Source organism: Lycium ferocissimum, chromosome 5 (genome assembly GCF_029784015.1).
Source record: "Lycium ferocissimum isolate CSIRO_LF1 chromosome 5, AGI_CSIRO_Lferr_CH_V1, whole genome shotgun sequence".
NCBI lineage: Eukaryota > Viridiplantae > Streptophyta > Magnoliopsida > Solanales > Solanaceae > Lycium > Lycium ferocissimum.
The window spans coordinates 69,339,406-69,357,505 of NC_081346.1; the positions used below are offsets into that span (position 1 = coordinate 69,339,406).

At 33.9% G+C, this 18,100-nt stretch overlaps 1 protein-coding gene across 1 annotated transcript; it reads left to right on the forward strand.

Annotated features, from left to right (window-relative positions):
* The first annotated feature begins 5,910 nt into the window (after positions 1–5,910).
* LOC132057205 (protein CANDIDATE G-PROTEIN COUPLED RECEPTOR 7-like) lies at positions 5,911–10,484 on the forward strand. The gene is made up of 2 exons (XM_059449690.1): positions 5,911–6,563; positions 9,435–10,484. Exons 1-2 carry the CDS (start codon positions 6,071–6,073, stop codon positions 10,244–10,246), a joined length of 1,305 nt encoding a protein of 434 aa, XP_059305673.1. The 5' UTR covers positions 5,911–6,070; the 3' UTR covers positions 10,247–10,484.
* The last annotated feature ends 7,616 nt before the right edge of the window (positions 10,485–18,100 follow it).

Sequence of the window (18,100 nt, forward strand, 5' to 3'; positions counted from 1 at the left end):
ATGACGTCATCATCTTTAGAACATGTCTGACGCTCCATGACGTAACCTACGGCTATATGTAATATAGATCAGCCATAAGCTGAAGCCATATGCTTTATAGCCTAGGGCCATATGTAATATAGCTCACTGAGACACGAGCAAATGCTGGCCATATGCTTTATAGCCCACTCGATCTGCGCACGAAACCATCTAGAATGCTGATTTTGATAATCTTCCAAGTAGAAGCCATTATGAAATTCTTTAGGAATTAGGAGCTTTGGCAATTTCTGGGAGTAAATTTATAGAGAATGACACATATAGAATCAACATATCGGGGTAATGCCTTTGAAAGAAATGGACTAGCCTTAACATACCTTTGTACCTCCTTAACGGCGTCGACTAAAAGCTCTCCTTCCGACTTACAATTCTACATATAAGAAGGTTCGTACGAAGGTTAGATTGTTGAGGGCATACTTAAGTTTAAACTAAAGCGGATAAGGCTAACGAAAATTGGGCAGCATTTCGTTTGTTTCGACAACTTTTCCCCATATAACCAAACAGCTCCCAAACAACACAACAACATTCATAATATCATAATACATAAGTTTCCTTTAAGTTAAACATTATTCAATCTCTAAACTCATTTCAGGAATCCTCCATGACCATTTCTAGAATACAACTTCATACCTATTTATAATTCAAGTTCTTCAACTATTCAACACCCTTACTATCATAAAATGATTGCAATACTCACCTTGATTACGTAAAGATGGTCTTTGGATGAAAATATTCCACTTGAGAAGAACTCCACTTGACTACCAAGAAGATTTCCAACTTTTATCAACTTTCCGGAAGCATTTACACCCTTGATTCTACTAACTTTTGGTGTTTGATCCTTTACTTTCCCTACTTGGATGTGTATTAATGTGATATGGAGAGGTTTCTAGAGGTTTGGAGAGTATTTGGGTCGTGGAAAGTGAGAAAAAAAGAAGGGAAAACCGTGCCTATATAAAAATAGAAATTGGACCCGACCCGGAATATACGGTACAATATACGGTCCGTATATTGGACCGTATGTTCCTTCCAGAACCTCCAGAAATTTCACCCTTCTCTGGAAGAGTTCTACGGCCAAACATACGAGCCGTATAAAATATATGGTCCGTATATTGGACCGTATAATCCCCAACTTTTCCGATTTCGTTCTCGTCGCTTCATTTGATCCCGAATCCTTATGGAACCTTCTTAGTACTTGTGCGACACTTCGTTAGCGATCTAATGGACCTTATAACTCGCCCTTAAATCCTTGTTAAACATTCGTTAGTTCAATGACCATGAAATCTTTCCCAAACATAACACGTACTCTACTTCCTTTTGACGAATCTAGTTTCCACCAAATCCTACGACTCCAAAACCTTATTGTCTATACACTAAGGCTGCCAATTGCTCTCTTATAGTCATAAAGGTCCCGTTTCCACCTTGACCGACGTCATTCCATTCACGACGCCACGTCACGAAATGGCCGAGGTGTAACAAGGATCCTTTAAACCCAACTCCTAAACATGAATTTGGGTGACTCTGTCATTAGAACAGAACACATGGGCCATGCAGGAGGACCACATGGATCATTCCCCTTAGAAGGCCATTGAAGAACCTCTGATTCCCTATCCATTTCGAAATCATTCGTAATCTTGAAATTATATGGATTTGTAACACCAAGAACCACATTTACAAGAATTACAACAAATCTACATAAGTATACAACTCCTCTGAAATCAAATTAAATTCCATATATACATGGGATGCACGTGTGGCACATGGGGATGCATGTGTGGTGCACGAGATGCACGTGACGCACGCAGAAGCTAGTTTAATTAAGGACCCATTTGGCCATAAGAATTATTCACTTTTTTCCGGAATTTTTTTTTTCGGAATTTTTTTTTTACTTTTAAAAAAAATTAGTGTTTGGCCATGAAAATTCCAAATACAACTTCAAGTTGTATTTGGAATTTGAAAAACAAGAAAAACTTGTTTTTCAAGTTTTTCACTTTTTTCACAACCAAAACAAGTACATTTCAACCAAAAAAAAAAAACTATTTGCAAAAACTATGGCCAAACATAACTCTATCTCCAACTCCAACTCTAACTCCAAAATTCCAAAAAAAAGTGAAAAAGTTTTTGATTTCTATGGCAAACGCCTACTAAATATACTTGAGACCTCTTATTAAGATTTGACTTTATGCCACTAATTCCATTGAGCCGCCCCTGAAAACCCAAAAAAAGTACTAAATATAGTTGGTGCATATTGCTTATGTTATTTAGCATGTCGATATATTTCTACTATTATAGAAGAGTGGGTTAGGCATGGGATTGTCGTGCACCCACTCTTCTATAATAGTTGATTAAAAAAAAAATGAGTTCCACGTGAAGAACTAGGAGACAATGGCAAAAAAAAAAAGAGGACATTTAAATAATGATAATAAGTTCAGAAAATGGTAAAGGTACGCTTAGAGAAAATTGAAAGAAGAGAAATTTGGGAAAAAAGAAATAACGATTTAAATTGAACACAAAAACTGCTAAAAAAGTCATAAAACCAAAAGATTTAAAACTTATACCTTTGGGTAAGGATAAAAATGCACTAATTTTAGACACATACGTATCACACAAATAATGAGGAATAACATCAAGAAGACGAAATATAAACGGTCAAGAAACGTATACACATATTTTCTTAAAATGATGAAGTTGATCTATATTTAAAAATTTAAGACTACAACAGATGCTAACGCATGAAAGCGTTTTTCAGTATTGTTGAGTAGAAAGAGATGATGGCATGAAACTCGGTAGGAGAAGATGTATTTCAAATCTTTCAATTGGAGAACCAAACCATGAAAGTCATAAATGGAAGAAGCAGACTAAGTAAAATAATTTATTTATATTTTCAATTAATTGAATTATAATACTTTCTATATAAAAAAAATAAAAATAGGACATTTAAATAATGATAATAAGTTCAGAAAATGGTAAAGGTACGCTTAGAGAAAATTTAAAGAAGAGAAATTCATGAAAAAAAAAAATAACAATTTAAATTGAACACAAAAACCACTAAAGAAGTCATAAAACCAAAAGATTTAAAACTTATACCTTTGGTAAGATAAAAATGCACTAATTTTAGACACATACGTCTCACACAAATAATGAGGAATAACATTAAGAAGACGAAATATAAAAGATCAAGAAACATATACACATATTTTCTGAAAATGATGAAGTTAATTTATACTTAAAAATTTAAGACTATAACAGATACTAACGCATGAAAGGGCTTTTCAGTGTTGTTGAGTAGAAAGAGATGATGGCATGAAACTCGGTAGGAGAAGTTGTATTTCAAATCTTTCAATTGGAGAACCAAATCAGGAAAGTCATATATGAAAGAAGCGGACTAAGTAAAGTAATTTATTGATATTTTCAATTAATTGAATTATAATACTTTCTATAATAAAAATTCCATAATTATAAATGAGACATAGTTTGACTAGGCACAAAGTTTAAAAAAGAAAGAAAAACTTTTGAAGATTGGGTCTAAAATAAGCCATAAATATTTCTCTGGGTGTAAATCATTTTATTAAGGGTAAAAGGAAGTTTCAAGTTAAATGATTTCTAAACATAAAAATACATCATTCTTTTTTAAACATTAAAAAACAAATACGGACTATTTTTGTGTTAGGTTAGATCCGTCGGCAAGACGCTTTCATCATCTAGTAACATAGATAAGATTTGCTGCTGCATTTTGTTGTGAGGATTTTCGTAGTGTTCAAAGTTGCTAGTCATTCCCTTTGTTTATATCGACAATTTAATAATGATGAGATTAGTAGAAATTTGTCACTCAATAATTTTATTAATAGATTAATTTGTTTAAATAGTGTCAAATGTAAATTACATTTAAACCTATATGCTTTCCTACTAGCAGTTTCTTTGTCAACTTTGCTTTTCTAGTTCATTCTCGTAAAACATAAACTGTTTCAAAAGTCAAGTCAAAGTCAATTAGTTTAAAGTATTTTGATTATCGAAAACCAAACTCAAACTCAAACGTAATGAGGGGATAAAAATATAGCTTGCTTTTCTAACTGTGTTACTGATAACGAAAGCATGTATCATATATATTTTTTTTTTTCCCTTTGATCTTTATTACGTAAATAAGGAGAAAGGGGCTATATTGCGCAAATACACTTTCATGACATCGCTAAATTCCGTATCTTGATTGCAAATGTATAAATCTTAAATTCGTGTATAATCAATCATTAAAACCTAATGTTCATTCAATATGTCTAGAATATTTAAAAATGACCATGTTTAAAGAATCTCCCCTCAAGTAAAGAGAGTTAAGATTAAAGAAATAATACCATAAATTCCTTAATTTATCACATGTTAGATACACTTAATATTGTTAAAAAAATACACTATTTATTTTCCATTAACATCTTTTAATGATACGTACTACTAGAAATTCCATAGCCACTTGTTATATTCAAACTATAAAAGAACAAGTAATCAATAAGGATTGTGGTCAGTCGATAACCTCAGATCATTCATTCTTAATCGAGATGCGCCTTTTTACTGTGATGAAATCGCCTTTGTTATTATGAGCGCTAATCACCGGATCTAATGCAGTGTCGATTCGCTGGATGGGACACATTCAAAAAACTGAAAGAAATAAGTTCTGCTAATTTCTAAATGCAAAATGAATGTTAGTTATTTTTTTGTGGGATAATAATAATAATAACAGAAAATAGATTACCCATAAATATACATAATTCCTCCAAATTACGTTCGTTACTCTGTCTTTTTCTTTTATTTTCTTTATAAATATAAAAATCAAAGACCTCTCTTGGTTCTGGACCACCAAACAAATGCCTCAGATGAGATCTAACGCCCGTGGGGATCAATATCGTCATTTCAAAGTCACCCTCCTTGTAAATCTTACTCCGGATTGTTAAACAATAATTCATAAACAAGGTATATCAAATCTAAGTTCTTAAATATTTGATTGTACATAAAAATATACTCACTTTTAATAATTTGTTAACAGATTAAAATTGCTTAGGAGTATATTAAAGAAATTACTTTGAACCTAACTCAGAAATAAGGACCATTTTTTTATTTCCTCATTAGAAATTTCAGCTTGCTTTTTATTTATTATTCAACAAGAGAATAACTTCAAGACCACTGAATTTTTTTGGTACATTTAACATATCTTTAGTTAACAATCATTCAAAATTCTTCTTTATTTTCTTAAACTTTATATCAAAAAAAATCGACAAACAAATGGGACAAGAGTACTAATTTCTAAATACAAAAAGAAAAGTTAGTCGTAAGTATTAGGAAATAGATTGCCCATATAAATGTATTGCTCTCTCCGTCTAAAAAATCTTGTCTTAATTTGACTTACATGAAATTTAAAAAATAAAGAAAGGCTTTTGAAATATGTTATTCAAAACAAGTTTTAAATATTTATATGATCAGAATCATATCATGTTTATTTTTTAAAAAAATATAAACCGTGGCCAATCTTTTCGAGGCAAACTAATAATATAGAAAAATAAGATAATCTTTTTGAACGGAGAATAATTTCCTTCACATATATACTACTCCCTCTAGATAAAAAAAAAGAATCCATTTAACTATTTACACACTCCTTAAGAAACTACTCATTCTAAAAAAATATGTAATTAAACTATACTACTTCTAATTAAATAGACATTAAAATTTGATCATATAACACTTAATAAGAATAAATCTAAAAAGATAAAATTAATTATTTCTTCATTTAATAAATAAATATTTGTGGGAGCACAAAAAAAAATAATAAACACTTTTTTTTTTAATTTTATCATATATAAAAAACAAAGAGTTGTCATCCCCTTTGGTTTTAGATGCCACCAAATGCCTCAGATCTATCGCAGGTAGGGCCAATAACGTCATTTCAAAGCTATTCTCCCGTAAAATCTTACACCAGATTTTCATTTTCTCCCAACTTTCCTTTCACCGAAAATCCCCGATCATTTCTCCTCCGCCGTGCACCACCACCGTCAAAATGACGAAAATACCCTTCCTTCTCCTTCTCCTCCTCCTCTCCCTAACCTCACCCACTTTGGCCGAAATCAAAAACCTCAAAATCCGATCCGATAACCGACCCATGATCCTTTTCGAACGATTCGGGTTTACACACACAGGCCAAACATCCATTTCCGTTTCATCCGTTTCCGTTATCCCCACCGTAACCACTCCTGATCCCTCCCGCTTAGGATTCTTCCTATTATCCGAAGAATCCCTAATTCAAGTCCTAATTGAACTTCAACAAAACCCTAATTTCTGTGTACTTGATTCCAATTTCATACTACGTTTATTCACTTTTCGTGATCTTTCTCCTCCACCTAATTCATCGTTTAATAAAGCTTATCCTGTTACTTCACCTAATGAATACTCGCTTTTTTTCGCGAATTGTGCACCTGAATCGAAGGTTTCTATGGATGTAAGGACTGAGCTTTATAATCTCGATGGTCGCGTTAAAGATTATCTCTCTGCAGGTATTTTTGTGAAATTACGCTCTAATGTCTATTGGGAGAGAATATTTACACGCTTTAGCCCATATTTCTGTACAAGGTTTCATACATTATGTATAATGGGCTATGTGGCGTAATATTTTATGTTGGGCTGTATATTCTTGAAAATTTCCCCATAGTTTAAAATTACGCTCTATGTCTATTAGGGGTAAGGTCTGCGTACCTAAGGTAGGGGTAAGGTCTATGTGTATTAGGAGAAAATATTTGCGCGCTTTAGCCCATATTTGTGTACAAGGTTTTTGATACATTATATATAATGCTTGTCCCGTAATATTTTATGTTGGGCTGTATATTTTTGAAAATTTTATTTAAAATTACGTCTATGTATATTAGGAGAAAATATTTGCGCTTTAGCCCATATTTGTGTACAAGGTTTTTGATACATTATGTATAATGGTTCCCCATATTTGTATAATGTTTTATAATATTGTATAATCTATGTGGCGAAAATATTTGCGCGCTTTGTATATTTTTGTGGGCACACGGTTGATTTAAATTATGTATAATGCTTTAAATTTTGCCCAATTTATAATGTTGTGTAATTTTGGGTTCGAACCCCGCTCAAGCATAAAATAAAGAAATTTTATGCTGGGCTGTATATTTTTGAAAAACTAAAGTTTGTCCCCCCCCCCATAACTTTTCCTCAAAACATTTTTTTTTTATGGGAAAATTTTCCTTACTGAACTATACCTGGGGGAATATATTTAACTAAAAGGTTTAAAAGTTTTAAAAAAAAAAAAATGTCTCAAAGAAGATCAGATCCGATAACTGACCCATGACCCCATAATGCTTTCCCCAGATATAATGTTGTATAATATCGTGTAATGGGCTTAACTAAAAGTGTGCCTTGAAAAGTTTAAAAAAAAAAAAAAAATGTTCAAGGCAAAGTATATTCCTTAAGGAAAAACTAAAGTTATGCCCCCATTTTTTCAAGGGGAAATTTATTACACTGTATGATACCTGGGAAATATGGAATATATTAAGGCATAACCAAAAGGTTAACTAAAAGCCCTTGAAAAGTAAAAAAAAAAAAAAATGTCTCAAGGCATCAGATCCGATAACTGACCCATGATCCCATAATGCTTTCCCCAGATATAATGTTGTATAATAATTTTTCCTTAAGTGCAATGGGCTACGTTTAATTAAGGCATAACCAAAAGTATTTTAAAAGTGTGCCTTGAATATTTTTGTCTCAAATTTCCCCCTTTTTTTTGGGAAAATTACACTGTATGATACCTGGGGGAAATTATTTTTTTTTTTATGCCTGGTTTCGAGCCCATAATCCAAACTGAAGATCAAAACTTAAAGATAAAATGACCCAAAATTTAAAGACCACCCCAAAAGAAGGGCAATCCGTGCAAACAAATGTTTGAAAATTTCCATATTTTAAAATTATCTCTATGTCTATTAGAGAAAATATTTGCCCGCAATTCATATTTGTGTCTATACATGATAATGCTTTCCCAAGATAAATGTTGTGTAATATTGTGTAATGGGCTTCAATATTTTATGTTGGGCTGTATATTTTGAAATTTCGCTTTTTTTGGGTAAATTGGTATGATACCTGGAATATATTTACCTGTTTAGCCCATAAAAAACCTTGATCCGAAACTGACCCATGACCCCATAATGCTTTCCCCAGATATAATGTTGTATAATATCGTGTAATGGGCTACGTGGCGTAATATTTTATGTTGGGCTGTATATTTTTGAAATTTCCCCCTTTTTTTTGGGAAAATTACACTGTATGATACCTGGGGGAATATATTTACCTGGTTTAGCCCATAAAAAAACTGAAGATCAGATCCGATAACTGACCCATGATCCCATAATGCTTTCCCCAGATATAATGTTGTATAATATCGTGTAATGGGCTACGTGGCGTAATATTTTACGTTGAATTGTGATAACCTTATATCTTCTTTGATTGGTTAACCTTGAATCGTGAAAACAAAATATTTTCCTTGACGAATTTTGCTTGGTTACTTGAATTGTAAATAACTAAATATATTCCTTGATGAAATCATTTTGCTATGCTTGAATTCTGAAAATGCTTATTTACAAGGGAAATGTTTTCTATCAAAATGGGGAGAGTAACTTGGTGAAAGTCATTTCTTTTACGAATGTCCAACTCTTACTCCATATTACTTGTTTCAATATTCAAAAGTATGATGAAAACACTGCTTTACCAAAAGAAAAAGTATGATGAAAACACTATCCTTATGCCCCCTCATTCTGAAAAAATAACTTTTATTTTTTGATTAGGAAATGATTGAGATGCTCTTGTTGAGACAAAAAAAATAACTATCCTTAAACCCATGAGAATTCCAGTACAATTAGCATATCTCACTTCTATACCAACCATACACTGGCAAATGATCCAAAAAATGATTTCCCGAATAGAACATTTTTGATAGAATTTCCTTCTAACAAACAATAATACTCTATTTACTAACTTGTCATATTCAAATATAAAGCAAAAATTTGCAAAAATAGGGTACTTTGAGGGCTGGTGTAAATTTTGTTCCAGTTTAAAAAGTTTTGCAGATATAAGACCAAGCGGAAGTTATGTCGGGCACGATGTAAGTTGTTCAAAGTTATGGCCCCGACCCGGCATATTTGAGCAAGTTGTGCCTCGCCAACCTACTTTTGCAAAACTTACTTAAAGGGGGACAAAGTTAAATAGCAGTCCAAAATGATCTTATTTGTGTAAATCTCGCAATATTATGATTACATGAACGACCCATTTTGGTGGAAATAACCATAATGCAGTACCCACTGTGTATTTCCATCTTTCTGCATATCCTCCTCCTCATATTCTTCCCCTTTCTGCAGGTCTTACTCAGTTACCCACTTTGTACTTCTTGTTTGCCTTGGTTTATTTTGGCTTTTTGGCGGTCTGGGTGCTATTTTGTTTGAAGAACAGGACATCTGTGCATAGGATTCATGGACTTATGGCACTTTTGGTTGTAATGAAGGCGTTGAATTTGCTTTTTGCTGCTGAGGATAAGCATTATGTTAAGGTTACTGGAACTGCACATGGATGGGATGTGTTGTTCTACATTTTCCAGTCCATGCGTGTGGTTTTGCTTTTCACTGTTATCGTTTTGATTGGTACTGGGTGGTCGTTCTTGAAGCCGTTTTTGCAAGAGAGGGAAAAGAAGGTGTTGATGATTGTGATTCCGCTTCAGGTTTTGGCTAATGTTGCTTCGGTTGTTATTGGTGAAACGGGTCCTTTTATTAGGGATTGGGTGACATGGAATCAGGTCTTTTTGATTGTTGATATCATCTGCTGCTGTGCTATTATTTTCCCCATTGTGTGGTCGATTAGGTCGTTGAGGGAGACTTCCAAGACCGATGGGAAGGCAGCAAGGAATTTGGCAAAGTTGACTCTTTTCAGGCAGTTTTATATTGTGGTGATTGGATACTTGTACTTCACAAGGATTGTGGTTTTTGCCTTGAAGACAATTTCCGCTTATAAGTACCAATGGGTGTCATACTCTGCGGAGGAAATAGTGAGCCTAGCTTTTTACATTGTCATGTTTTACATGTTTAGGCCAGTGGAGAGGAATGAGTACTTTGTTCTTGATGATGAGGAAGAAGAGGCTGCAGCAGTGGCTCTTCGGGATGAGGAATTTGAGCTGTAATTTTGAAATATAGTGGCTGTGCTCTACCCGCCATTTTAACAGTTCTCATCCTAACACTGAGTTTTACTGGAATGATAGTAGGTTTACCAGGATGAAGTACAATTCACTGTTGTTGTTTGGTAGCTTTCGAATCACAATACAGACATTTATTTTTGTATAATGGAATTCTGATGTCATGTAATTGTTATATAAACCTCATTTTTCATGTAATGGTGCCTTATCATGATTTTGTTTGATCTATCCCTTTTATTGTCTTTCCTAGGCTTCTCCTGACCAACTTCAGAAAGTTATAACACACAAGTGGAATTTAACTTAGCCATGCTTATTTTTTTAGTCTGTTAGCTTGGATGGATGACTGTTTGTTATCCATCTCGTTATGTATTTCTTGTTCTGTCTTTTGTTGTTTCAATTATACTCTCATTGACTTTGGGTGCACTGGAGTATGCTCATCCTGGACTGGCTTGTGTCCACTGACATAGGTGTGGCAAATGGACTGTTTGGGCTGAATTTAGGCATGTCAAAATGGGCTAGTTTTGCCACCCCTAGACTAGCACTACTGCACTGATAAGTATATATATCATGGATCAGTTGAATAAGGGCCTACTGGGTTTCAGAATTATATTTGTATTGAGATGATATTAACAGTGGCTTCTCATGTCTCTGCATGGGGACAATGCCAAAGATACCACACCTGATATATCCATTTGTGGGCAAAGGTTTCTCTAAGTTGTGCTTTGGTGTACTTTTCTTCGGAATGTTTAGACATTGTCTATTGTACAAGTCTCTGGACTGTCCTTGTCATTGAAATGATTAATTCTCCTTAAACAATTTAAGCCCACTGAAGATATACATTATGATGGAATTAAAACAATCAAATTAAGATGAGTCATCTGGATTATGTATGAGGTCGATACACAATTTTGTATCAAGCCGCACTTCAGTAGAAATACATAATTTTGTGAATATAGTTGATATAGGAAGTGTAAAGTTTTAAGCACAAGGTAGGGGTAAGGTTTGCGTACACTCTACCCTTCTCAGACCCCACTTGTGGATTATACTGGGTATGTTGTTGTTGTTGACGACATTGATAATTAAGTTACTGTGGTACCCAAAAATCATGGATCAACTGAGGAAGCAGGCAAAGATCATGTGTAGCTAAAAAAAGATATTTTAATGCTTCAAATTGTATGATCTTTAACCTTATTTCTAATAAAAGTTCCCAATTGGAAATACGGAAAAGACATCTTATATTTCGATTTTCTTATGGACGGGAATTAATGAAAAGAGTATATACTTCATATGATCATTTCATTTCAATTTGACTTAGCTCAACTAATAACATTCGTTATAGTATTTTCAGGATGAAACTATTCACTTTCTGTCTCATTTAGATTATAGGTACAATAGTCTATTTGCCCAAGTTCGCAATCCTGAAAGATACATTGGTAAACTCATAGTTTATTCACGTAAATTTCTCCGATTATAGAAGTTATTAAAATCATTAAAATTTGATTAAACTCATTTTTTTTAAAAAGAAACTCATTATTATCAACAATAAAAAATTTCCAATAATATAACCAGCAAAGAAATCTATTTAACCATCAATGTACATAACTTATGTAACGACCCGTTTGGTCGTTATTGCACTTTTGATCTCTTTGGCCCCGTTGATCCTTTCCCAAGCCTTGTAGGTATGATTTTGACCGGCGGGGATGGGCGACACGGTTCCCGAGGTCATTAGGTGTGTTTTAGAATGATTTGAGGAAGTTAGAGCTTTTGACTAAAAAAGGTTTGACCAATAGTTGACTTTTGGGTAAACGGACTTTTTTCAGAATTTCGTCAATTCCGTGAGGTCCGGAAGGTCGATTGTGACTTGGTGGGATATTCAGTTTAGTTCCCGAGCCAATCGGGAGCGTTTTGTACCATTGGTTGGAAAGTTAGTTTTGGCCATTTGGGGGTTGACCCGGTCAAATAGACTCCCGTTCGGAATTCGAGGCCACGAGTAAGTTTGTAGCGTGTTTTTACATATGTTGGCATGTCTGGTTTGGATCCGGGAGGCCTCGGATGGATGTCGGGATTTGGGGTGAAACTTGGTGAAAACCAGATTTTTACTGGTTTATGGTGTCTCGCCCCAGCGAGACTATTTACGCCTCAGCGGGTTTGGCCCGCAGACGCGAGTCCCTGATATTTTGATGAGATCCGCCTCAACGGATGGTTCTCCGTCGAGGCGAGTTTGTGGAAGCAGAACCTATTCCGCGGGAGCGAATATATCGCTGAATCAGAAAGCATTTAATATCCCATTTCGAACCACTCTTTTCCCATTCCCAAAATTAAATCTCTAAGTGACTTAAGGGCGATTTGAAGAGCTTTCAGAGTTGTTTCGTCTTGGGGTAAGTTTTTTCCCCTTGTATTATGTTTATCTACCTTCCTAAGTTGGAATTTATAGTGAAAACTAGTGGAATTAGTTGGAGAAGATGAGTTTTCAACTTTAACTTTGATATTTGAATCCTAGGCTATGTATATGAGTTTAATTTATGAATTTGACTAGTCTAAACATGGAATTTTGTGAATTAGTAGGTAATAAGCTTGGATCTCTAACTTGGATTGAGGAATTGATTTTGGATAGAAAGGGTTTATTCCTGATTTGGGGGTTTTCTCTTAAATGATGAAATTGATAACTAATTGAGTTTGATTAGCAATTGGAGAGTGGAATTGAACTTCTAGAACGGGTTACCATTTCCAATCTTGAAATTTCCGTTTTACCCTCGTGGGTCCGATTTCCCCCTTTCTATAGTTGATTTCCGATTTGAACGAATGTATAGCAATATGGGTATCATTTATCTCCGCTTCTAACTTAGATTTCAATAATGACTAGACTTTGAGTATTCGGAGGCTCTTTAGAAGGGCAAGGCTCACGTTTGACAGTTCGTGGCACCAACTCAGCATCGAGGTAGGTTACAGCTTACCTTTCGGTTAGACTCCAATTAGTGAAACATATGTAGGATTTAGTTATTGACGGGGAAAGCATGTTAAGCCTTCGGGTATGAAGTTGGGATGGATACTCTTGGGTTGGTATTGTTGTTGACTATGTGGGCTTGTCGCCTTGTTATAGCGATTGGTCTTGCTTCATGTGTGGCGTGTTGGGCTCGTCGCTCGTTTACTATGTTGTGTTTATGATGCATTCATCTCTCACTTATCATCGCAAAAGGAAAGGATAATGATTTAGGATTGGTATTGTCATGTATACTCATGTAAAGGCACGAATGAGATCTTGATTATGATTTACACTTGATATTGACATCATGCATATCATTCATACACATCTTACATGATACATTGATATGAACTGTGACTTGGTACTGGTGATGACAAGTGAGAAAGGAAACATCCGAGATATCGACCGGAGTGGAAGATTGTGTACAGGTTAATATGCAAGTCAACTTCTGGGCTATGTGCGGAGTGGCTAGTATTGTGGAAGTCATCTCTGGGTTGTGTGCGGAGTGACTGGTATATGGACTTCGTGGGTCCTCATAGGTCATGACTACCGAGAAGTGGAGGATTTTCGTCTGTTGCATGTGTGTACGGTGACAAACAGTTGGCCAGTGCATTTCATTGCATTGCATATGCACTTATTTACTTCATTCATTCATATCATTGATTCTGCTATGGCATTTATATCATATATATTGTTCTTGATCTTGGATTGTGTTGTGATTTGTAAGCTTGCTTGTTTACTTTTCGATTTCGTCTTCGTATATATGTGAACTAATTGTTGTCGGCCTAAAAAAAATGTTTGACATTATTAGGTACTCTTTTTACGAAAGAATGTTTATGGATAATCCCGATCTCGTTTCGGACTTAATGTGGTTTGTATCCTTATCTTTTCTTTGTTTTCTTAAAATTTATATGTCGAAAAACTTATAGTATTTAATGGCCTTGATGATAATAAGGATGATGTATTAGTATTCCGCACTTTATAGTTTATTTATATTTTGAGACTGCTTAAATCTTTCTATTTACTTTCCATATGTTTGAAGTGAATGTTGAATAGGGGAAGGGTTCGCCCACCAAGGGGGTTAGTATGGATGCCCGCTCGATCCACTAGTTGGGTCGTGACAACTAATTATTAGTAAAGACTTGATTTTTTTTTTAAACAATGAAAACATACGTACTATAATATCTGAATCTCTTTCAACTTGGATCCCGTGATTTTTTTTTTTTTTTAATATAAGGAGGGATTTGCGTTCTTCCCGGGTAATAGGGCTTTGAACCCAAATACATTACCGTCTGGGAAATTTCTTAGTCAATCCATTTTTTTCTCGTACCTCCGCTCCTAAGCTAACTAAGAGAGCTATCTATTCCTACGCCCCTGAGGATGAAACTTGAGATTCACTATAATAGTCCTAAACCCTATATACCATAACTTTTTTTCTTCTTTAATTCGTTGTTACTTTGAAAAATCCACTTCCCGCTTATCGTTTCGGTGATTGTGATGCAAAAACAATATAAGCCTCTAAACATTAATCGAACATGAAGCTCCTTTTATATGGAGAGAGAGACCAGAAGCTTCTCGTTTCTTCTTCTTCTCTCAATTAAAACATAACATTGAGGACATATTAGGTCCATTTTAAATATAATCTCAATTAAATGAAGAAAGGTATTTTTGAACCAAATTCAATAAGTTAGGTTTATTTTTTAGCAAAGAAAAAAAAAGAAGGCGGTTAATTTTGCATAAATATATATCGTAAAAAAAAATTGTTTTTCCTTCTCCTTGGAGCGAACACCGAAACCCTTTTCCATATCTTGATTTTGCTTGTCCAATCAGGTAAATTTCTTTTAATTTGTTTCCTGTTATATGTACTTGAGTGTTTTTTTCCGCATTATTAGTATTATAAGTTTTTACAAAATATGAAGAAACATGAAGATTTTATTGATAAACAAGGGTATAATTATGTTTATTTTCTTGATTTTTCTCTCCTAATTTTCACCGTATCTTTATTTTCAAACGTAGGATGATTTGGACCTTTAGATATATTTGATCACCAAGAACAATTTATTTCAAGTTGAAAGACAATATTTGATGTCTTGATCTCTCTTGTACCCATGAGTTTATATGGGGTATTCGAGATGTGTGGAATATGAATTCCTTTTTATAGGTGTGAGCTAGGGTTTAGGGAGAGGAGCTTCCAAGAAACCCTAATTTCGATGTCTACATCTGTTTCCGAGAATTCGTTTTCTATTTGCTGTTCTAATGTTTTCTTTGATGAATCCGGAATTAGTTCTTAGTGTAAAATACGAGATGTCTCTTTTTACTGAAGAGAAGTGAATTGAAAAAGAATAATTAGCTCATTATATTATTGTAGTTTTGTTGCTTGAATAAGTTGTGAGTCTGCTACTTTATTGAAAATTGAATCCGGGAGCATGTTTTATGGGGTTCAGGTCCTTATTACTTTTTGAATCAGATTCTGTGTCCTTTTGCATCATATCTAAGCGGGACGATTGAAAATTGCAAACAAACTGAAGATAAAAACATACATCTTGGGATCAAACTGATCGTTTTGTTTTTCTTTTCTTGCACAAACAGATGGCGATGGCGATTGATGTGAATGTGGGACCAACACCTCCAGCGAGTGAAGTTGTTCCTCAATGTGGGACCAACACCTCCAGCGAGTGAAGTTGTTCCTCCACCTATTATTAGGGGTCTTGTTGACAAGGCTGTATATTGTGTGGCGAATTTTGGGGAAGCTTTATGACTAGAGCATTAAGAAAAAAACAAGCTGGTAATGATATGTTTGGTTTTCTGTACGCTTTGGATCCTTAGCATGCTTATTATCAGCACCTTTTGGTTGAAGCTCAAAAGTATCACTTTCTACTAAGCGATCTCCTGGATAAGAATGTCTGCCAATCTAGACTTGTCATTTCGTAGCAAAGTTGTTGGATTTCCTTTAAGATTTCATGTTGTCGTGCCTTGTATTTTTTGTTGTTTTGCAAATACTCTACTTTTATGGTGATGTCTGCATATTTCTGCTATTGACATTATTTGGCTTTTAGTAATTATTCTTGAGTTCGCGTGCTGGTTAATGCAACAACAGATTTTATATGGTTGGACCTTGTCCTTGAGTTCCCTTTTTCTCCTTTTGCTTATGTAGTGATGCTATTTTTGTGCTGGTATGCTCCTTTAACATGGAGTTCTTGTCACTTCTACTGGAAAGAGGACTCAACATGCTATCTTCTGAAAAAGAAAGGAAGGGAAAGGGTTATAATCCCAAAAGTTGGTGATTTTGGAATATTAAGCTAATACAAAGTCAAGATTACTCGCATGTTATCAGTGACGTGATAGCATCGTGGAAAGATTTAAAGTCGGCACTTGAGATCAGCTTTGCTGAACGCGCCTTATAAAAAACCATTAGTCTTACATTTACTGCTTGTTTGTTCACACCTTCTTCCTATTAAACTTCGTACATTTTTTCATTATATTTTGCTTCATTTGAAGCTTTAACAATTTATAGATTTTATTTGCGCTATGTATTTAATTCTTTTGTTTAATCTTAGCTTAGAAATATCAAATTTCTATGTTATTGCCCTTGACTTTGGGTCTTAGTTTTACAAATCTAGATTTTTTCCTTATTCTATTAAATCATGTCATTGGGTGTGCCCTTACCGGAATCAATCTTGTATTTTTGGTGAATTGGGTGACAATAAAGAAATTAAGGACAATGGTTAAAAGTTTTTTCAATATCAAACTCACGCCTGATGAAGGGAAAGTGTGTTTCAAGGCCATGATAATGCTACTATAATTTAAAATGCCATATAAACTTTGATTGTCAATCTTTCAATGTCAACTTTGGAAAGGCGTTAGAACTGCATTTTTGTTTTGTTGAGAACATTTAGATAGAAAATCACTTTGTATAAATAGTTACGTGCTTTAGATAATGCTTCTAATAATACAAAGGGACTACAAGTTGTGAGTCTTTGGGGCCAAAAATTAGTGAGTTAAACCCTCCGTTCGATTCTAAAAAATATTTTTTCATGTGGAGATTTGTCTTTCTAGTTGGAATGTTGAATAAGAATGGAGATCAAGGATGTTTAAACTTTCATACCAGATTGTTAGAGATGGTCTTGACTATTTTGAAGATTCTATCTAAATCGTTTATAATATAAGCTCTATACACTGTTAATACAGAAAAAAGTTATTAGGTCAAAAGAATGTTGCTATTCTCTTAATATGAATTTGTAATCTTAAAAATAAAAAAACATTAACAAAAAAATGAGAGATTTTAAGAATTCTTGTGTTTACCGGTTAACGGTCTCACAAGGGGTTTTTATACTTAAATCCGGTTTTCAAAATGGCCTTTTTTTTTAGGAAAATTCAAGTAGAAGTTGACAATCCATTTTGCAAAAATGGAACTACACTTACATTATGTTAATCCAACAATTCATATCTCTTTCTCTATGATTATAAGATTAGCCATTTTATAATAAATATTATAAAGTTTTATTCAACCATTTTAATTTGGATAGTGATGATTGGTTAAATATTACCGATTGAGAATATGTTACTTTGGTGGAATATATTTGAACTTTTACAAAAATTTTATAATTTGTTGCAATTTATTTTCTTGTGATTTATTTGCTTTTTCTAGACAATTTTATCCCACGGTGGGTTTAATCGAAATTTTAGGTAGATGGAAATAATCTACTTTTAGATCATGATGTAATGCAGAGTTTTATATGAATATAAAGATAAATCCGGTTATCAAGTGGCTATTTTTTCTATGACAGCAAAATTTAAGAAGTATTTTTTTTACCATCCCAACTTTATTTATATTGGATTCTCTTTTAAATCATTTTTTT